Source organism: Zonotrichia leucophrys, chromosome 2, assembly GCF_028769735.1.
Source record: "Zonotrichia leucophrys gambelii isolate GWCS_2022_RI chromosome 2, RI_Zleu_2.0, whole genome shotgun sequence".
Taxonomy (NCBI): domain Eukaryota; kingdom Metazoa; phylum Chordata; class Aves; order Passeriformes; family Passerellidae; genus Zonotrichia; species Zonotrichia leucophrys.
The window spans coordinates 18,528,196-18,550,840 of NC_088171.1; the positions used below are offsets into that span (position 1 = coordinate 18,528,196).

The 22,645-nt window shown below is 41.4% G+C and overlaps 1 protein-coding gene across 12 annotated transcripts in view; it reads right to left on the reverse strand.

Annotated features, from left to right (window-relative positions):
• The window catches only part of KIAA1217 (KIAA1217 ortholog), a 356,974-nt gene that overhangs the window by 175,713 nt on the left and 158,616 nt on the right, over positions 1-22,645 (reverse strand). For 3 of the 12 annotated variants that reach the window (XM_064704113.1, XM_064704112.1, XM_064704107.1), the window contains exon 1: positions 76-222. The exons of 8 other annotated variants lie outside the window; for them this stretch is intronic. In XM_064704113.1, coding sequence (XP_064560183.1) covers positions 76-145 — 70 coding nt within the window. In that variant the 5' untranslated portion in view covers positions 146-222. Of the gene's footprint in view, positions 1-75; positions 223-22,645 lie in introns of those variants that run through there. One more of the 12 variants, XM_064704120.1, reaches the window with a different exon arrangement.

The window sequence follows — 22,645 nt, forward strand, 5'->3', positions numbered from 1 at the left end:
TTATATAAAGCAGCAACGAGGGACATGCTTAAACATAACTCCATCTTTGCCTTACTTATACCGCCGCTTACTTACCCCTCGTCTGCCTGCTGTCTGCCGGGCAAGCCAGGCACAGCTCAAGTTTCTGGCTTTCATTTTCCTCCATTGTCCCTGCCTAGCGCACACGCTCCCCTCTCCGCTCGGAGCCGCAGCGGCCGCACGGTGAGCCCGGGCCGGGAGCAGGAAGGAAGCGCCGGAGCCCCCGCGCAGCCCCAGCCCCAGCCCCGGCGGCCCCGGCCCGGCCCGGCCCGGCCCCAGCAGGTGACGGCCCCGCCGCCGCCCCTAGCCGGCCCGCGCCCCGCCGCAGCCGCGCCGCCCTGTGAACGGCAACATTTCCAGCGCGATTACAGGCCTGAGCCTCCGCTGGAATCCGAACCCGCAGCCCTTTAAATCTCTGTCATGGGACAAAAGCCTTTCCACACGGTATTTTTTTTTTTTTTAAGCTCATAACCACCAAGCCCACAAACATTCCTGATAAATGCTCCTCTGTCTTTTTTAGAGTCTAGTTTAAAAGTAATTCATTATATAAACTCTTTGAGGTTTTGTTTTCAGTTGGATTCTTTCAAGCCGCTCAGAGAATGAATTGGGGAAAAAATCAAGATACAGGAATTCAACTTTAGCGAAGCCAATAAAAATGAATGGTAGCAATATGTAAGCAGGGACTTGGGTTAAGAGGGATTTCGAAGCCTCGGTAGCAAAACATACAGAAACATGTAACTAATTCTCTTTTGGCAGATCAGAGGCCAGCAGCCTGCATGAAAATCAATAGATCTACCAGGCTGCAAGGCAAAAAATTAGTGTGTCTCAGAAGGATGAGATCAAATCCCACAAATTCCAGCAGATGCCACATGTGCTGATTTAGCAGAGAATATCAGACTGATTTAGTCTATCCAAATCATAACACTGAGTCAGAGATGGTGGAACAAACTTAGTGTTGAGTTACAGCATCAAGACCAGAAAGTTTATCCACAGACAACTTCTGAATTAGATTAAGAACAAAAACTGAGATATTAATAGAAATTGGCAATTTCTCACTTAAATTCATACTCCAACACCAGGTAGCAGTATCTTGCATGTCTTTTTAAGCAGACCTAGTATAATATGGTCTTCCAAGTTTTCCTCAACTCTGACTTCAATATAACATCAGCCAAATTGTTTGCAATGACCTCTCAAATACCCAGTCCAGACAGGCTAGGAAAATTCCCCTACATTTCTGTCTACATCTCGATCTGGCAGAAATGTCATCCTGTCTACTTTGATTATTGAACACAGAAATGTTTTGTGTATATATAAATTCAGTACAGAAGCTCCAGGAGGATCACTCTCCTCATGCTCCTATGCTCTCACTTCCAGTAAAAAAAAAAAGGCTTTGAGTAAATTACAATGAACAATTGATAAATGAACAAAACTATTGTTCATTAGATCAGACATACATATTCTCTAGCACTTCAGGAATATTTATTTTCCTTTTTAGCAACTAATTCTATATGGTCTTAGAACCTGGCAAAAGTCCCAGAAATCTGACATGAAAAACAGAAAAGATGAAAATACAATTTAAACATTAGCACTGCTATTTAAGGTCTGCAGTACAGTGCTCCCAGCAGAATACTCCTATAGTTGCCCTGCAATTACAAAGAAAACTGTGTGATTTTATTTAGAATAGTGTTTTTACTGGCCCTGGATTCCTCCTGCTCATTCTGATTGTGGACTATTTTGGGAGGAGAAGGGATGGCCAGCCATCCCACTTATCTGATGTTTCTTTTGTGATATGAAGGAATGTACCTTTAACACCAAGATTTTCCAAAGTCTGGACAATCGCAATAAGCCTCTTGCAATTTACATTCACAGCCAGCTGGAAGCATGAGAGGTTTCTTGCAGGAATAGTGGACACTGAACACCACCAACTTCAAGAAATGTAAAGTAACTCAGAAACCTGTGATGGAAAAGAAAGCCAGTGTGGTTGCCTGGAGCAGCACCATGAAAGCTGTACCAAGACATTATCTGTCTGTATCTGTACACAGGGCCCAGAAATGGAGAGTTCAGAAACTAAGGGCATGTAATAAGCCCTTATCCTAAAATAACACAAAAGAAGTACAAAACATACTAGCATTAAATGCCTTAAAGGAAGGAACTTCTTCAGCCTTGTACAAATCCAGGGTTGACTGTGGAGGTCAGTAGTGTTTGTACCAAGAACCTTAATAAAAACAGAATCAGTGCACTCTAGCTCCTTAAAAGGCTTTCCCTCCATCTATAGAGGGGAAGAATACCTAGAAAATTACTCTAAGACTAAAATAATGATGACAACAACAGCAACAACAACAACAATAATCATTAAAATTTAACTCAACTTTTAGCCAGCACCTTTAGTTTCCATAGCCAAGAGCACAAGACAGTTGGTCTCTCGACTTTCCTAGTCCCAGTGAGCAGCCAGGTGCCCCTTGGGACAGTGCCAAACTGGTCTGGAGCTGCTGCTCTCATGGCCCAGCAAGATGCTCCCACTGCTGAGACTGACAGTAAATGGTACTGATAGTGCTGCTAAGGGGCCTGAGCAAACCAGACACCCAAAAGGTAGAGATAGTCTAACAGAGACTGGTTTTTTGGTTGTGGACCTGTGACTTGAAAACTGGGCGTCAGCCTCAGAGAACTTCTGCAGCTGCAGAAAATAGATTCTCAAACAGGGTTAAACAGCATTGGCAAAGGAAGAGACTAAAGATGGCACACTTTGGTATCATCAGAATCAAACCAAACCGAAGAGCCTGCCCATAACCCATAATCATCACTCAGGAAACATAATCTACTGCTACTGCTCAGGACAGGGAGCAACTGGCACAACAAGATCTCAAAGCATGTCTCATTTTAGGGAAAAATTCCTTGGTCTCAAGCTGGATTTAATTTGTATATCTAACAATGCCATTCCTTACAAGGTTACCGGAGTCTGTTTAGAGAATTAGTGAAACTCCTTTAGCAGCTGGAGACAGCCAGAACCATTATATTGTTAGGCTCAAATAAAGAGCACCCAGTACAGTCACTGGGATGAATCACTACAAACAAGTTAAATAAACTTGATTAACCAGTTCACAGCACGCAATCAGCGTTTGTTTATCTGTGGGATCAACAATAACAGTGGTTCCTTTTAATTACTGTGCTCAGATCTGGGTCCATCAATATCAAAACAATGCACAAAGAATAATTGCCAACAGGTTATGATGTTTTAATTGTGTTTAAAATTAATGTCCCAGAGCGACTTCAACACTTCTGGATTTAGCATGTGCGTAAGAGGAACAATTAACAAATTCTGGCTGCACTCAATTAGTCAAGTTTATATTATAAAACAATGACTCCATGGCTCTAGCAATTATTCAGAGCTAAAAATCTGGGAAGGTAATTATTAATAGTTAAATCATAAGAAGTGTTCCATAATTAAAGACTTGTCTCAAGGTCCATGTGAAATCCTGTTGCCACTGTGAAAAATGTCATGAATGCTCTCCACAGGAACCAGCCTGGCACTTTTTGACCTGTTGTCCAGAAAAAAATACTAGACCTGGAATGGTGAGGCAGAGGGGAATTACGAGCACTCAAATGGGTCACACTGCAGCACCTTTCCAAGCCTTTATATGGCCAGAGATGGCTTGGGACTGCCCTGCAGGAGGGGAGCATCACAAGGATGCTGCAGCATGTCAGCAAGTACATGACTCCCCTCTGTACTCTGGGGAGTCATGGGTGGCTATTCACTACCAACCAGTCAGATTTGAAAGGGAGAAAGGAACTTCATCCAGAGAAAGAGCACTGACTGTGATGAAGTTCTGATTTCCTCCTTGGACCAAAGAGAGCAGCTTCAGGGCTGCAGCTTGTTTGAACACGTCTCCATTCTCATTCATCCTCAGCATCTTCACTGCCAGGCTGGGTGGTGGTCTCTCAATGCTTAAAATTAAAATATACTCAATTCTGAAAGAAGAGGACTGTGTCCAGATAGCATATTATCAAAAAATATACAATAACAGCCACTAGCTTGTACAGGCAAAATGAAAAAAAATTCTGTGGTCTATCAATATGAATCCATGTAAATACATCTGGAGGCAAAGAGGTTTAATTTTTAAATTAATTGTTTATTGATTAGGTATTGTACTACCTAAAGAATTCTAGATTATTAAGATATGGAGGGGGGCTTTATGATCATTTGGTCTCGTCCACTTGCTAATAGATCTCAATGAAGTGGGTCCTATTTTTAATGCAAGCACAGTGGTTAAAATATTCAGTGCTTAAATTAAAAGAAAACATCTGAACTTGATTTTAAAAAGTACAATGACAATCTAAAACAACTTCTGGGATTACTTAGCATGAAATTACCTTCCCTGTTAAAAATCTGTGGAGAGTTTCAGTATTTATACACTGTACATTCCAGTTCAGTTAACAAGTCTCATGCTTTGAGGAAAAATTAGCCCAAGGAGTGAAATGGTAACACTCAGCTGAAGCAAAAAGTAAATTGAGTATGAGTTTTTCTGCTCATCTCCACAACAGAATTTCATGGTCAGACCTGCAAGTTTCAGCTCTTCAGAAATGTTGAGGCTTAACAGTGGTGCCAAGAATCCAGCCTAATCACTAAAACAATTATACAAAAGAGTGACTAAGAAGTGGAACATTAAATATTCAGGCAGAAGATATATTCATCCTTCAATTCCATTTCAAATACAGCTCTGGGAAGTGGCTATAATCACCTGTCACTTGGCTTTGCCAAGCTGTCAGGTGCTCATCTCCAAGTAACATCAATTTTTGTGCACTCCGAAAAACATTTTGTTCAAGTTCACAACTCTCACACCTGGACTTAGATCATATTAAATAGGTTATATTTTCTGGTTTCCAAGTTTACTTTTTGTTTCCTTCCTCTCCCTCCAGTATTTTTTTAAATAAATTAAAAGGCCTTAAAGCAGTAAACACTTTTGCATGCCCTAAATCAAACCGAGAAAAAGAACTGTGGTCATCACAAAGAAGTGCTAACATTCTAGTGAGAACACAAACAACAACAAAAGAGAGGTGATTCTGTTCTTTCATCAGTAACTTTGTCTCCCTCTCTAATTTGGAACAATCCCAACAAAGCTAACAGTAGATACACTTTAGCATGATTCCCTTGCTGTCACCCAAGGGAAGACTGAACAGAGCTAAATGAGCATAATTACAGGATCCATGTTTCTGCCTCATGCAATGGAACTCCTTTTTTCAGCTTTTGTACCCTCCTGCTGCCATCCCAGCAGACCAAACTAATATTAGTATGATTACCCTGCCAGCAGCACAGCCAGCTCAGGGCTGGAGACCCTGACACGCCCCAGCTCCTCTGCCACCCGCCAGCCTGGACTGCCCTTCCTCCACACATCACATTTTCACACAGGGAGGCAAAGAAAGAGATCAGCCTGCAAACCCTGAAACAGAAAATATGATCATGTTTCTGTAAGGTACCAAACAAATTACTCTGTGAAAGCAAAACATGCCTTACATTGCAGAAATTTTAATCACTACAGTTTAATGGAATAAAAAGCAATATGTGGGTGGAAAGAACAGTGAAGGGGATTGTTTCTGAAGGAGGTGGACCAAAGGGAAGGGGGAAGGTTGCTTTAAAGGACATCTGATCTAAAATCAATTTCTATTTCTCCCCAGTGTAAAGCATTTTGATTTTGATAAGTTCAGTTTGGATGAAGTGACTCAAAGAGAGCTCTGGTTGAGTTTGCATTCAAATTGATCCAACTTTTTAGCAGTGCCAGAAGAACAGACTTCAGCTTGAAACACTGATTATCACTGGTTTCATGGACATCTGCAGGATCTGGTTGTAAATTTCTGAGGCAAGAGCTTTAGTGATCAAAAGTACCAGGAGGTGCTCTACATAAAATACATTTGTACTTTGAAATAATATGAGAGATCCTTTATTTCAGCTTTTACCAAATATACATTCAGTTTATATGATTGTTGGGTGACTGCTTGCATAAACAGGAAATACAAAGTATACTTCAATGGAGACTGGGTTCAGAAATAAAGTAATAGTTCAAGTGATGCTGACTACCATAATCACCTACTTATCAATCAGCATTTCTGATAAATAATCTACCACAAAAAAAATTCAATTAAAAATGGTAAAAAATTGTCGGATCTCAAGATCTCAGTCCTGAGATGCTGAGCCACCGAGACCACCTTGGGGGGCTCGGGAGTCCTGGAATGTTGCCAGAAGTGTCTGGTGGCTGGACTTTGGTCCTACACAGGAGACGACAAGGATGAGGGCTTCACCGGGGTGAATGGTGAAGGGATTAGTTAATTAGAGGGTGAGAAACAGGGTTTAGGATTTATGTACAGGGGGGTTTAGAGAAGTAAGATGGAGGAATTGGAGTGTGTCCTGTCCTCCTTCTTCTTCCTCTTCTCCTCCATCTTCTTTGGCCACGGTGGCACCTTTGGATTGGTTATTACTGAGAGTGCACCGAGTTATAAGAATAAATGGTATTGGGGAAAAATGATAAATATTGTACACGTAACAATGGGTATAAAGATACGTGGCTGCCCGGGAGGGCAGACAATGTGCTCATGGCTGACTGCTGAGCAGATCTCTGTTCGGCTGAAAGAACATCTTTTAGATAAACAATTAATAAACATAAAAACCGAAAGAAGAACTGAAGCCTCTTCTCGTCCTTCGATACACGGGCTGCCCCAAGGCCACCTCGGGCCTTTCCAGGCCCCTCAAACAGCCGAGATAACCGGACAAAAAATGATTAGAAATATAACACAATGGCACCAGTTCTGCCAACTCACAGGATTCACATAATTCATGATGATGGTCTTTCTCAAAAAGTAACACTTTTGGGAATAACATTCATTTTATTAATTTCTGGACTCTACCCAATCATATATTTGTCTCTGGACTGTATCCAATCATATATTTGACTTTTCTCAACAATGTCACTGGAAGAACTAGATTTTTTTCTCAGAATCAGACTAAAATCAAGTGAGAGCTCAGGACCATTGTGACTGAATGAGTTGGACATTTAAAATAATTTTTTCTCCCTGTCATCACATGGCAATATTATACAACAAATGAAAATCTGATTATCTGAAAAGAGATAAAGACAAGTAGAATAAATTCTTACAGCTTTGTTTCTATGCAGATCTGGTTTCTAGCCAAGCAGGGATGGTCACAAGTTGTGGTATGTAAAGCTTTTATTTCTACCCTTTGGAGGGCACCAGCCTCTGAGGGCAGATGTAAGAGCAGATGTCTGATGTAGACCTTTCAACTTGTAAATGTATCAACGACCTCTCCCACAGTATGCACATCTCCCTCCTTCAAAGTGCCTCTCTGACCTCCCCAGACCATGCTCATGCTATTATTAAGACAGCTGATTAGTAAGAAAGCAATTGGAGTTGACAGCAGCGGCACTGCTGTTCTTTTTCAGGCCTACCCAGTCTGTTCTGCTGGGATGCACACTTACTAATTCACTCTTCAGTATTTAGGGTTTCATAGCTTTAGGGCAACAGGGACCATTTGATTATCTTGTCTGATTTCCCATCTATCACAAGCCATTAAATTTGATGTAGGATCCTTACACAAAAGCCAAAAGCTTAAATGAGATGAAGAAGACATTACTGATCTCAGGACACCAATGCTGCATCTGCACTAGCAATTGTTTAAAACCCCACCACACATCCAATGAGATCCACCCAGATGATCAGCATAAGAAAGTGAAGGACATCAAACTCCTGTCTGAGGGAGCTTAAACCTGAGCAAAGTTCTCTCCTCTGCCTTTAATCCCCCACATGAGACACCCACCTTCAGAAACCTCCAAACCATCCTAACCAAAGATGTGACGCACACATCCAGTCACTGTCTCCAGCACAGTCCATCTTTTATGCATAGCAGAAAAACCTGAAAGGAAAAACACCTCAAAACATACCTGTCCTGATGTACATGGAAGGGAACAAATCCTCCTGAGCACTGCACGTTATCTGCTGCAAGGTGCAAGCACAACAGCTGATGACAATCACTGCCTGTAATACAGAGCTGCCACTGCTGTTATTTGAGGGTGTTTCAGCAGGCAGGACATGGCTGATGGAGCTGCTGACTCGGGCATACCACATACAGCAGCAGCAGGACTGCCACAATCCACCCTGCAGCAAACACCCACTAAATACAGGCTTTCTTGCTCCTCAAATGGCTCAATGGCTTTGCAAATATACTTGTTCTCATTTCACACACTGTGTTACAGTTAACTAACTCATGTTTAATTACCCTCAGTGCTAAGAACTTGCACCCTATTTCTTCATGGCAAAGTTGTCTTAGCTGCAGTTTCCAAGGATCAGTTTTAATTCCCTTTGTCAGCCAGACCCACCAGTGCTGTATGACATGTGCTAGGTAGGAAAGCCATCTCACAGCCTCCTCCTCACTCACTCACATCAGCTGAGCTCCATAAAACTTGCATTATCTTTTTGTCTCAGTTTACTTTTTAGAAAATAAGTCTTTGCCTCTTTTCACTCTTCTTTCCAGTATCCTCATCATTTCCTTGCAGTACAGCTAGTGGGATTGTTAGAGCCCATTCTTCTGAACTTAATATACGAACAGTAAGAAAAGGGTACGTGACCTAAATTTACCTCTGAAAGCACTGCTGCAGCTGGATGCTGCACGAGAACACAGAGTCCCCAGGGAAAAAGGGGACCTGAGGCTGGGGCATTCTGCCCAGCCAGGACAGGAGCCCGTGGCTGCAGCAACCTCCTCCCAAAAAGGGAAAAAATGTTTCAGGTTCTGCAAGGGTAAAATGTCCAAACACCAAGTGAGATACTGTGTCGTGACTCACGTCATATCTTATTCCTCCTACAAGGGGAAGTCTGCTGCTCCTGTGCAAGAAGATAAAAAGGGAGGAAAAGTAACAAAGCTCTGTCTCGTCAGGCCACAAGAAGCATACAGAACTGCCTGGGGTGAGGACAAGTATAAGCAACGTCAGCATAGGAAGGTGTCACACCAGGTTTAAGCTTTTTCAGTGATAGAGTCTCTGTCTCTCTCATGAATAAATACATAACCCAGGACAATTTAATTCCAACTGTTCTGTATTTCTTACAAAAACGTTTCAAACCACAGGATGACTCACAGGTGAGCATTCCACTGACAACACAAAGTGACATTTTATTAGGTATGTCTCTTTACAAACTGAAGTCTGCACTGAGATATACAAATATGTCTCCTAACACAGCACATGCCTTTACCTGCAGCACAGTGCAGGGTAGGGAACAGGCAGTAAGTAGTGACAATGACGGCTTTTCCTCAGTCCAGAAGAAAAGGCTGTTAAATATTAATTGGCAACAGAGACAATATGCAGCTTTTACTGCATATGTAAATATTACAATACTTTGATTTCCAAGACTCATTTGCAAAATGTAACTCTATAATGTGTTCAATCTTATTTATGATTTTCATACTAGTCTTTAATCTTTTATAATTAATATAATAAAGTCCAGTAATAAATTCCCTTTTTTCCTCACCCTCCTTTTGCTTTTTTGCTCTACAACTGCCATTAAAAGATAATAGTTCAAGACTGCAGCTGGAATGATATTTAAATCCCTTCACCAGCTGGAGGATATTCTGGGCAAAGTACTAGAATGAAAGAAGCACCAAGATCTCTTTGAGACATGATACAATATTACTTACATGCCTCCATTTCAGTCTTACAAGCTCTTGTAAGTCCTCTCTCCCAACAGAGAGTAACGCAGGAGCGCCCTTGGAAGAGGGTGAAGGAGTAAGTGAAGGATGAGCTTGCAGCCCATGAGTAGTATTCATGTAATGCTTTTAGTCTGCTCTTCTGCACTGTATTCCAAAGTGCCTAACCTCAGCCAGAAAACACAGGCTGAATGCCACAGTTAGGGGTAAAATGCTGCAAGCAGTAATTATCAATCACTTTCTTTTTCCAACCATCAAAGAAGGTAATTTGTTTGTTTTCCCCACCCAGCAAGGAAAAGACTGGGTGGTCTTCTGACTTGAGAGTCTGAGAAATATTCCTTTCCAGGATGGGGTACCCCAGGCCTCTTGGGCAGCATGAGGTCCTTTTTCAGCATGGTCTCACACTGTACTCGATTTTAGCCACAGACATTAAGACTGTGGCAATGTTTTGCAAATCATCACTAAATACCTTTTCTTCATAGTGCCATGTAAATCTTGGGAGCGTTTCCAAGAAAGGAATAAAGCCTTGCTTGTGGAAAGGTAACATGTTTCCAGTTCCTCAGCTGTCTTCATCAGCATGGGACTGCCATGCCACTGAGATTTTTTATCAGGTTAAAGACTTATTCCTCTCCATTTCGCAGTAGTTGTCACCAGTTGCAAGAACATAGTGGCTTTGTTCAATATGTAAGTAACTGTGAATTCTGAGGATGTTATTTCATTGAGGGAGAGACATCCCAATTAAACATTAACATAAAAACTCCAGCACCTTGCAGGAAATTCAAACAATTATCCTATTTATTTAAAAGCATCTCTTGGATTGCTACACATTCAGACTTCAGAAAATTATTTAAATTTTTTGTTTCCCATTCCCTTCTTAAACAGTGTACTTCTGATAGTACCTATGCTGAAAGCCATGCCAGTTAAAAGTTGTTTGCGTACTGAAAAACCGAAGTCGTGGAGTGTTCAATGTTGCAATTCAGCCTCCCTTTGCAGTAAAAGGAAGCTAGGAGAAAATGGGACAGGAACCAGGCTGAAAAGCTTTCTGAAAGCTGCAGCTGCAGCCAACAGCTGAAATTTAAAATCAGACATTATTTTCTCTCCTCATCTTGTGGGCTCTGCTACAGTTTCAATAAACCACAAATTTAGCCACAGAGGCACTATCGCTTGTAATTTTCTTTTGCTGATGGAGCTAAAATAAGAACCATTAACACTTCCCCAACTTCAGAAAGCAGCGTATGTCTCTCTCCAATAGGGCTCTTGACAGGTTCCATGTGGACATGTTAGGCAAGCAGCAACCCCCAAATGCAGCACTGTGAAATTAGCAATTTAATATTGCAGAGAGAACCTGAAAAACAAGATCATATGGGTCAAGGAAAGCACAAGCAAGAACTGCTGCCATTTCCCAACCCAGTGGGAGAACAGACCTGTGACAGCCAGCAGACATGGCTCCCTTGGATTTCCAGAGGGCATGCAGCAACATCCCTGGTGAAGAAACAAAGAGAGGAGATCTTCCCGCTGATAAAAATCTGAATAAAGATAGGAACAACCCCAAACCCTTTTTTGTAGGTACAAAAGCCAAATTTCCCTGGAGATGTAGATTATCAATCACACAGTGAACAGGTTCAGGCAGCTCTCTGTATTAGTGAGCTGAAAAAGAGGGTTTGAGTGAGATGGCAGAGCTTTCTTCTGATATTCAGGGAAGACTTCAAGGGCAGGTTACAAGGAAGAGACCTCACAAGATTCACTGAATGGGTAGTAAATTGACAGATGAAATCCCATGAAGACAAATGTAAAATGATGCACATTGACATTGAACAAACTATTATTGCTCAAAAAGAGAGCTTGAGCTTATAACCAATTTTTTAAAATTTCAGCTCAGTGTTCATTAGTGATTAAAATACCTTGCATAGTTGCTAGAAGATGCTAGGAAACGAATAGCAAATAAGGCAGATAGTACTATTATGGTATAGTAGAAATTCACAGTCCACCAGCATCTTGAATATTGCATGCAATTTTAATTTACTCCAGGTCAAAAAAGATAGAATGGAAATGTTAAGAAAAAGGCAGCATGGATGATCAAAGTTACAGAAGAGTTTCTGTACAAGGAACATCTGAATTATGTAGGACTCTCCATTATAAAAACAGATGACTCAAACATCTGCTTGAGGTCTATAAACATGAGTGACAGAAGTTGAATGGAAAAAGACTGGTCATTGTCTCTCTCAATACAGACTGTAGGGCCATCAAATAAAAGAAGTAAGCTAATGATTCAAAACTACATGGATGTGAATAATAATTTCACAGAGCACTATGGAAGTGCTGGTAAACTGGGGAACTTCCTGCTACAGGACATTGCAGGTACCGAGTTAAGAGTAGTTTAAAAAATAAAAAACAAGGTAATGAGAAAAAAAATCCATTGAGCACTGTTAAGAAAAAGGAAATAATCCTTGGTTTCCCTCAAGTAATCTTTTAATTGCATATTTCTGGGAGCTGGGAGGATATTCCAGGAGTATGATTACATACTTTCCTTGATCAAGACAGGTTGTTGGGCCGGGTACAACTGCTCTTACACTTGACAAGGTACAAGAAGCCCTAATGCTGACAGCAACACTTCATAATATGTGCTAAACATAAAGAAATAGAAGTACATTACAACAGAAAACCAGCAACCACAGACCTAATCCAAACACTCTGCTCTGAGGTGAGAATCCCATGAAAATCTACTCCTGAAGAGAGGCTATGGGAGAAAATGAATGGCATACAAAACATGAAGCCATGTCTCATCTGTTGTAGAAAACCGTCTACACAGGAAAGTTGGAGCAGTGGAAGCCGCAGAATGAACCTGCAGTGCCTCAGCTATTCCACAGAGGTGGCAGACAATGCAGGGTAAATCGTACAGGGCATCAGCATCCAAGGCTCTGCACACCATCAAGTGTCAGAACTCTGTTAAACCTTTTGAACAAGGGATCTGTACAGCACTGGGGGGCTGAGATCATCTTTTATCCTGCATCAATTCCCTTCTACCACGAAGCCTCTCTGCAGGACTGTGGATGCCCTGACTTAGACTGAAGCACAGCGTGGCACCAAGCCTCCCATGCCCTTCTCCATTTCTCTGGGATATGGGACACAGGGAAGGCTGTGCAGGTCAGCACACAACACTCCACAAGGCAGCACTAGCATCTGGTATGTCATTGGTAATTGGCTTGTTTAGAAGCATGAAATCTGAATATCTGCTCACACTGCTGCACACAACCTTGCTATGAAGGTATCATATGCTTTTTGTTCCTGTAGTTCCTTGGAGATTTGCTTTGACTATTCCCTATTTGAGATGTGTAACCACCTCTTTCTCAGTGCAAGGAAACAGGAGATTTTTTTTTTCTTTTTTCTTTTTTTTTGGTCAGGAGATATTTTTCAAGGGCAAAGAATAATACACCTTTTATTAAGCAGTGATGCACAGTAAGAAACCTCTTACTAGCAATTTTTCAAGGAATGTTATAACTGGCTGACTTGAAAGAGACCTATCCAAAATCTCATTAGATTTTCAAGTACTTTAGAAAGCAGTTCTTACAGAATTATCGAACACACAGGAAAGCAATGGCAGTTTCATACCTGGATTATGTACTTGTGTGTTAACTGCAGAAACACATCAGAGTGGTGAGGAGCACTTGGAGCTACTGCTGTAACAGGGAGCTCCAGGATTGTTGCAGCAGACTCTTTGTAAACGTTTTATTTGCATGATTAAATACCGTTTCTCAAGTGATGTACATATGATATACAGTGATGTGTCTCAGTAACTCCTCACACAGAAAATCTGAAGTAATAAAAATCACAAAATCTTCACAGGTGTGGCATACACACAGTTTGTAACACCTTGGATAAGCAACCTTTGGACACTGTGGTTTGTGTAGAACAGCCAAATCTGTCCTCTGCTGGAGACCAGGGCTCTGCACATGGTCCTGCAAAGGTGGCTGCAGGCTGGCACATGCACTGGTTGTTCTGGAGATGTTTCATACCCATCTGCACTATTGGCACTGCACATGACAGAAAAGAAGAGTGCTCTTTTCTAGCTGACAGGACTTCTCCTTAGATACCACCAAAGAATCCCATTCCTTCCCTCTTTTGAAGGGGAGCCAACCTGCCACACCTCACTTAGCCTCAGCCATCAAAAATCCAAGAAAATATCCACCTAGTATCCAGTTAGTAACCACAGAGGAGAAGGAGGAACTACTGAAGGTGATTCATTGCACTGAATTTAGACACCTATTTGAAGATGGGGTGAATTAGTCTCCTGAGACACCTCTCCATGACTGCACAGCAGCACACACATCAGAGTAAATGCCCAGCACATACAGGGGCCAGTATTACAGGAGCTGACTCTTGCATGCAGCCCAGCAGAGCATTTATTGTTCTGTGGGCAGCTCTCCAGTGGAGGTAGTGGTGAACACTTGAAAACATCTGCACTTATGACTTTTTGGATGGCATGACACTTCCTTAAATACTTCTGAGAATAAAATAAAATTAATTTTTTATTTGGAAAAACATGTACTCTCTATGCATGGAAATATCTCCTAATACTCTTTCCAACATTTCCACAATGTTTTAGACAGTGAGTTATTCCCATGTAGACTGTTTTTCTCAAGAGCCAAGCACACATTTAATTCTAAATTTTAGGCTCATGTTCCAGATTCTCTGTATGAAGATTTTGCTATTTCTATTTTTGCCCAACACTTTTTGTCACACAGTTTTGCTGCCAGCAGACTAGACAATCAGTTTCTTAAACACTTCTCTCTTGAAACAAAACAATCCAACCCAGACCATATTCTGAGGAGACTCTCACTGCCATGAAATGCTGTTTTACAAGGCTGTCTGTCTTTCCCTTACACTACATTTCTGTTTGCAATCCCATACCAGATGGAGTTGTTGCATGATCCCTGTCCAGACTTTGAAAACCCAAGCATGCAGCCTGCTCTTAAAACTTGTGTCAGTAACACTTCATGAGTGGCCGCTGTGGCTGTGCCAGCAGGCTGCAAGCAGCTCTTCCTTCACCCTCTGACCCCAATTCCCAATCCATACTGACACCCTGCAGCTCCCCCCGAGCTCTGCTGAGCTGCCTGGGGATGCCAGGGCTGTGCAGCACTTGGCAGCACACAGGGGTAACACCTCTGTCACACTGACACACCTGAGCACCCTGCAAATGCCTGCTCAGCTGCTGCTTCTCTCACCTCCTGCTCATCATCTCCATCATATTTTGCTGACAACATACTTTACTTCCTGAGAAACACAGGAAGAAAAGCTATTTATAGACCAAGGCATAGTGAGAAAGCTGTTTTTGAAGGTGTTGGTAGCTGGATAGAGTGGGTAGCTGGGCTGGAGAGAGGCTGGGAGCTGGCCTGGGGGTTACAGCAGTTAAGGCTGTTCAGCACCAGCACACCAGCACTGACAGGGAGAGGGAGCACCCACCTCCTGCAGACATTAAACTGCTGTTCCCTAAAACACACAGCCCAGCAGCAGGAGGGGGAATTCACTCCCCATCTTGATACTTCATCTCAAGGCTTGTCCTGGCCTTTCACTCTGGGCCATGACCTGACTGTGCTCAATGTCCTGCCAATCAAATACAGACAATTTTTGCAAAACTAAACAGTTTCATTCCATGGAAAGTCCCAGAGCTTAGAGAAAATAGGTTGATCTCCACCCATTGTCTGTTTCAAAACTTCCTTCACTGCTTCAAATTACAGCCCTCTAATGAAAGTATGGGGAAATCAGATGAACAGAGAAATCAGACTTTGACAATAGGGACACTAACCACATGCAAACCACTTTTTTTTTTTTTTTAAGTTCTTTTTAAAACTTCCATTTGTCTCTCATCCTCAATGAAACACAATGAGTCCCAAAAGAAAGAACATGCAGAAGCATGTCCTACAGGCTCCCTGTGGATGGCAAGATCCCCATATGAAAGTCCAGAAACTTAATCAGGCCTGGATAAGAAAAGTTAAAGCTATTCTTAGATGCTGCTTTGGAAACCACAAACTGATTTTGAACACAGAAGAGGAGAAGTCCTCCTTGAGAGTCCTGAAAGAACTTGAAATCTTCAGTCTTTTTCTAATATCTCATTTTCAGGGTGGAGCCTCAGGCTGCTGCCTCTCCCTACAGCCTCAAAACTGGCTGGACCACAAGAAATGCTGCTCCAAGCCTGTGTCATAAGATTGATTAACCACTTAAAACTCTGTGTAAGACCTCAGAATAGGTCATAAGCAGAGGTGACTCTGTAAAACCCATGACACTTGTTTTTGCAGCTACACAATGATGCAGGCACACACATTTAGCACTTTGCACACACTGCAATGCCTTCAGTGCAATGCCTTTTTCCTACATTCTGAAGGAAAATGAAACTTTTATAACTGCTTATTGGTTATTGAAGTTGATGTCTGGTTGAAGATAAAAACAAAACAAAATTTAAAGTTTTAGACTAAATACAAGCTGTGGTGCTGGCAGAATTTTGAACTGATCTTAAAAAATACCTGCACATGGGATATCGAGCACTACTTCTTAATGTTACTGAATGTTCTTCACAGGAGCGGTGTTAGATTTAAATCCCAACAGGACATTAGTGTTGCCTATGGAAAGAAAAATACCCAAGGGATACATAGCTGATATATCCCCACAAAAAAAAACCAAAAACAAAACAAAAAAAAAACCCACAAAAAACCAAAACCAACACAAAAAAAACCCACCAAAAAACCCCCCAAAAAACCCCCAAAAACTCCACCAAACCAAACAAAAAGCAAAAAACCAAACCAAAACAACAACAAAACACACACACAAAAAAACCCCCAGCACTTAAACTTGACTTGGCAAAGTTTTTACACATATTAGATAAAAGATGTAGAAAACAGATGCTCCTCCTTACCAGCAGCCAAGATCTTCTAATAACCCTACAATTTGTTAATCAGCTAACATATGGTACTGCTTTAGGAAAACACACTATTTCGATTTTGCATTTACACGGTCAGTTTCCTACAAAACTATTGTCAAGGTTTAACTACTGTTATATAACCTAGTAATTTTTATTCCTATACTTTCAATAAGTCAGTAAGTACAAAATAAGAAGATAATAAATTTTAATCCAAACAAGATCTCATTTTTACATAGTTTTCAGGGATGAATAAATTTCCACTTAATCATTCTGAATCTCACAAATCTATAAAAATCACAACATGCTGCAAAATTATGACTTAAAAATTCTGTTGACTTTGACTTCAAATCTACTACATTAAGATTTTAGGGAAAAGCAAAACTGTCAAGGCAAAATTTAGTATAACTTCATAATATCTGCACAAGGTGGTTCCCACATATACATAACTTCATTAATGTGTTTTAACCTCTATTTTAAATACACAAGAAGTCTTGCTGTCTCCTAAAATGATGCCAAAATTTCCTTACACAGAATTATTAGGTAAAAAAATTTAAAATTTGCTTATTAGGTTTATTACGGATGTTAGGATGTTATTCACTTAAATTTAAGTTTTAAACCAGTATGCCTCTGCTGATCTGGTCTCTCTCTGATTGTCACTGGCTTAATTTACCAATACTCGGCTGCTGGGCTAGAACAGCTTCTGCCACCCTGACACAAATTCAGTGCCAGTCCCTTGCACAAACCTGCCACCCCTCAGTCTGGGTGCCAGGCCGTGGTTTGTGCTGCTCAGCTCCCACTGGAGATGGGAGCAGGCTGCTCTGCAAAGGCCTTTGGCACACCCTGCTCACAGACACAGCAGCAGCTCCCCCAGCTCAGCTGCTTCCACAGCTCTAAGTGCTTTTTGCCCCACAGTCAGCAGGCTCTGGCTGCCCAGGGTCTCTCTGCAGTGCCAGGGCTCCTCCAGGGCCCCAGCTGTGCCACAGCTGGCCAAGGCCACTGACCAAGGACCCAGGTGTGGGGCCCTGGGTGCCCCAGGTTCTGCAGCCAGAGGCTCCAGTGCTTTCCTCTGCCACCCTGCAGATGAGGTGACACCAAAACAGCTCTTCTCAGAGCATGGATGGAAGGGAACAACTGTCTCTGCCCAGACAAGAAAACTGAGAACAAGAACAAGGGAGTTTGGTAGAGAAGGTCTAAAACACAGTAAAGCTCATGGAGAAAGCTTAGGAAGGCATTTCTGTTTCAGATTTGCTATTTAAATTAATGATAGGCAGTTTTGAATATGTATACATATTCTGCAGTTTGAAGCCATTAGGAGGGCTTGTTTTTTGGCTGTTTTTTCATGCTTTTACCATCTGACACAGATGTAGCACAATTTTAAAAACACTTTCAAAGTACTTGCATATGGAAGCTTGTTTACAAGTACAAAAAGAATTGCCTTACAATGCCACTTCTCAGCACTGGACATGACAATGCATTCAGCTCTATTTAAAGGAAGAGAGAGTTCTAAAATTTCTGAATATCTCAAACACAGTAAAAGCACCCAACATGTTTTTCGGCAAATTAACAATTTTTTCTGTATTTTCAACAGCAGAATAAAAATGAAAGTTGAGCACACGAATCCCTAAAATTTTTCTATCATTTGGTTTAAAAGTTTAAATCTGGGCTTTTACTTGCAAGAAATGCGAGGCACAAATTTACAGGAAAATAAAGTGATTTAAGAAAATTGAAATAAGAGAATGCCATAACCTTTAGTTATTTGATACTATTCAAAATTTTATAAATTTATATAGACTGGAAGACAGATATTCTTAAGTTATTAATTATTAAACTTTGAACTATCCCATATATACACCTGTATTCACAGTCACATAATGCTACAACTCTGTTTCACAGCATATCTCTCCCTCTCTAAATTGCTCATCATCAATTAAATTACAAACTCTATCAAGACACACAAGAATTTCCTGCACAGCGTGTGATATAATGGTCCAATGAATTCTGCTGTGAGTTTTAGGCAATTACTCATAATTTAATAAATGATACTTTAAAATGCATTGCAGAAATTCTCTCTCAGTTAAATACTTGTCTTTCACTTAAATCTAGCAATAATCTTCTGAATCAGATGCATGACTGAAATGAACATTAAGAGTTTCACATACTGGCACACATATCTGACAGAGATCTTTAAGAATTCAAAGCAGGTTATACTGTCTGCAGAAGATAAAAGTCCCACCTGGCCAAGTGCCAAAAGAGATCATGGGATGGGATGAGACACTCAGTGCACGAATGTGTCTCCTCTGAAAGGCTAGCACGTACATGGTGGGGACAGTGTGTGAGGTGGCTCACCCGGGTATACAAGCAGCTTCATGAGCAAACTCACACCTGCAGCAACATTCTTGGCTTGAAAGGGGTTGCAGAGAGCACTTGATAAATTACCTGGCAGAAGATGTTTCTACATTCTCCAGCTTATTCTCATTTTAGAAAAATTAATTATTTTGGGTTTTGCTGCATGAAAATTCAAGAATTTGCTTACCAAACCTCAGTTCCTATGAGTGGCAAAAGGAAAAAAAAAGTGAATTTTCAGCAGGGTGAGACTTCTGGGGGGCAGAGCTCTTTGGCTTTTGTATAATGGCTCCTACAAGGAGCCCATAAACATCAGTGGAGTTGCAGCCACTGGGATAAGGACAAATTCCCTACTGACAGCTGAGGAGCAGCAGGGAGAAGTCCTGGGCTTTGTTTTACTGCACCCAGGCTGCCTCTCTGCATCAGCCCTGTGGGGAGAGAGCAGAGGGAAAGGGGGCTTTGGGGGGTGCCACTGTGCTTGAGCACAGCTCAGGGCATCAGGAGCACTCTCCGAGATGGAGGAGCACAAGGGCTTGCACTGTGCCTCCACAGCCCTGTGCCCACGGCCCTGCTCCCACAGGGACAGCACACACTCCTGCATGGAGCACTGAGTTAGGCACGCCTTGGACACCACACTTTCTGATTAGAGCAGAAATGCACCTAGACAAGCACTCTCATTCTACTCTGCTCACCCAGGGTATCTAACTCTGCCTCAAAGGGGGTTTGGATGGCTCTGCTATTGATGTTTAAACAGAACCCTTGATTCTAAATTACTGGTGGAGGTACCCTAAAGATATTGGAAACATTTGGAAAGATAACAACATTACAGATTTGTGCATGGGCAAAATTACCTCTGTCTCCTAATCCCAGACCCTGAATAATGAAATGCACTGCTGGTGTCTCTCAGAGGTACTCCAGCAGCTTAGACTGGTGCTTTGCAATACAAGCAGTAGCGGATCTGCTGTTGTTTTCTTTTCTTACTGAACACTTCACCCTTGCTGTATCAGCAAATTAGTATCTACTGAGTTCAAAGCTATTACACAATACCCACAGTCCCTCCCCCTTAACAAAGAAAATACTGTTTAAAATAAAATTAAATTTCTAGATAATAACAAGATGTTTGAAATCAAAATTTCATTTAAATGTTTTAACTTACTGAACTATTCTCCTCCTCCAACAGAGCGTTCTGCACCAGTTATTAGGAACAAGAAGGGAATTTCCTCCTCCTCAGACTATTCTTGAAATAGATTGCAGTAAGTCTTCCTTTCCAACCCCAGCCTTCAACAGCAAAAGGAAGCAACTCTCAATCTACCGGCAGGAACAACCTCACAAACTAAAAAAAACCCAACCAAACAACCCCCACCCCAAAATTTTGACGATCACTTTATTAAACGTCAACAAAGACATTTCAGAAAGAAGATCTCTACGAGCTATTTTTTTAAAGACTTCCTACTGCAGAAACCTAAATCACAGCATAATGCTCGTTTGTCTTGCCTTTCAAGTCCGGAAAGCTCTTTGTTAAGATCACTTGTAGTAAGGAAACAAGTTTTCACTCACTCTCTGTGTGTATTTTTGTAAGGCAGTCTTGTAAACAAACCAGTGATAGTTTATGGATGCCAACAGAGGACAGATTGCCTTTGCCATGAATGTTAAATGAAAATTTCTACATCAGCCCCACATAGCCTTGCAAGATTTGGGAATTCACTCCATATGGCAGGGTCAACAGTCAGAAGACAGACAATGACAAAAAGGTTCAGGTAGCAACAGACTCCTGACAACTTTATTGTCATTAATAGGCAAGGAAAAGGCAAAATATGTAGCAAGCAGCTATATAAATGTGCACTGCACAGCATGGAACAATCTCATTTCGAGATCTCAATTAAGTGGAAGCCAAATCAATAGCTAAAGCATATGCTAGACCCTGAAATCAGCCTTGGTACAGCAATGACAAAAGGTGGGCATCAGCTGAATTCAGCAACTGAGAAAATAGAGGGTCCTTTGGTTCCTGGGTGTGTTTGGGTTTCCTGGGTTTTCCTAAAGATAGTGCTCTCTGTCCCTTCTTCACTTCTTCAGCCTGGAACACCTCCCCTCCTCTCTTATAGGCCAGAGAAAAGGACTTTGCAAAGCAGCTTGCAGAACTCCCTCTCAGAGGGAGTATCAGTATCTCTATCATTAAGGGATTTTGGAAGAGAGATTGATGCTACAGCCTCAGCATCTTAAGAAAGGTGGAAGGCCAAAATTGTTCCTGTCTGGTCCATGCCTTCACCCTGGGATCTGATATAAAATCTTGAAAACTCAGCTGTTCTGTGAGAACTTCAGCCTTCACAACCTTCAAGGACTCTTCTGTGGAAACAAAGAGTCCTGGGAAGGTTGTGAACAAAAACATTCTCCACAAGATTTTGTTGACAAAAAATATTCTCCACAAGATTTTTTTGTAGCATTGTACTGGTAATCACAGGCTTCTTCAATACAGCATGCCACTCCTAGACTTAGCAATCCCTCACTCATATCTTTTTCTGACCCTGCTGCAGACTTGGAAAACAGAGAAACCATGATCTTTTAATACTAAAATGTGAGGTGGAAGAACTGTAACAGCACAACAGGATCATCACCTTCCATAGAAAGCAAGAGACAAAGAAATTTCTTCCTAAGGACATACCTTCCCCCATCCCTGATCAATTTTAGACAATCTGATCAATGATCAGGAAGCTGAGAGTGCTCTGGACTCCTCTATGAAGGTTTTATTTGCTGTATCAGGAGCCCAGGATGCTCATTTAGGGGCTGAAGTTTCATGACTAGAAGTCAGTCATCTTTGAAAATAACAGACTGAACTAGAAATCATCACTTCACTGAAACAAAATGGCTTTTCACAATAGAAAATCACAAATTATGGGCAGATGCTCCATCAGTGCAAAAGAATCATCACAAACTGAAAACAGAAACTTGGAAAAACAAAGCATGCAGGAAATCCAGAAAGAAAGGCGTTGGGGTCAACGTGACAGAGGAAAAGAGCTGAAATTGAAGGATACTCTCTACTGGGAAAAGTCTGAAGAAATACAGGAAAAATATTTCCACAAGATTTCTGGCAAAGGAATCCTCCATTAGGAAGCAAGGAAATAGAAATTCTCCTGGGATAAATGCAGAGAGAGGTGTTTGATAGCTCATGGCTACCTGCCATCTGATTAGCAGTGAATGCTCCTACCACAGAGGCAGCAGGTATGAAAATGTGCTGATATACTGAAATTCTGTCCTGGGAAAGCATGTGACAATACTTTTAATTGACACTGGCAATACTTGCACCTCCCAAAATGTCAATAAAATTTGTTACAGATTTATTCAGTTGATGATTTTTATTTCATATGAGAACAAGGAGTGCCGTCTCAGAGTAATTAGGTTGCCATACCAAAATCATGTTCATTTAAATAGCAGACTAAATGCAAACAGATGCTGTCTTGATTTCACATTTAAAGTCCAAGACAATGGTTCCCAAAGCAGGGTCCCAAACTATGTATGGCCTGTTGCAGGGCTCTGTAAAACTGAAATCTCATTTTACAGCACCCAAAAAGCATTTTGGGGAATAAAGGGAATAAATTGCAGCTACCCTTCTTACACACATGAACTTTGCCTCTTTTTAGAAGAGAAATGGAAGGAGGATAGTAGCAGGATCCAATAAA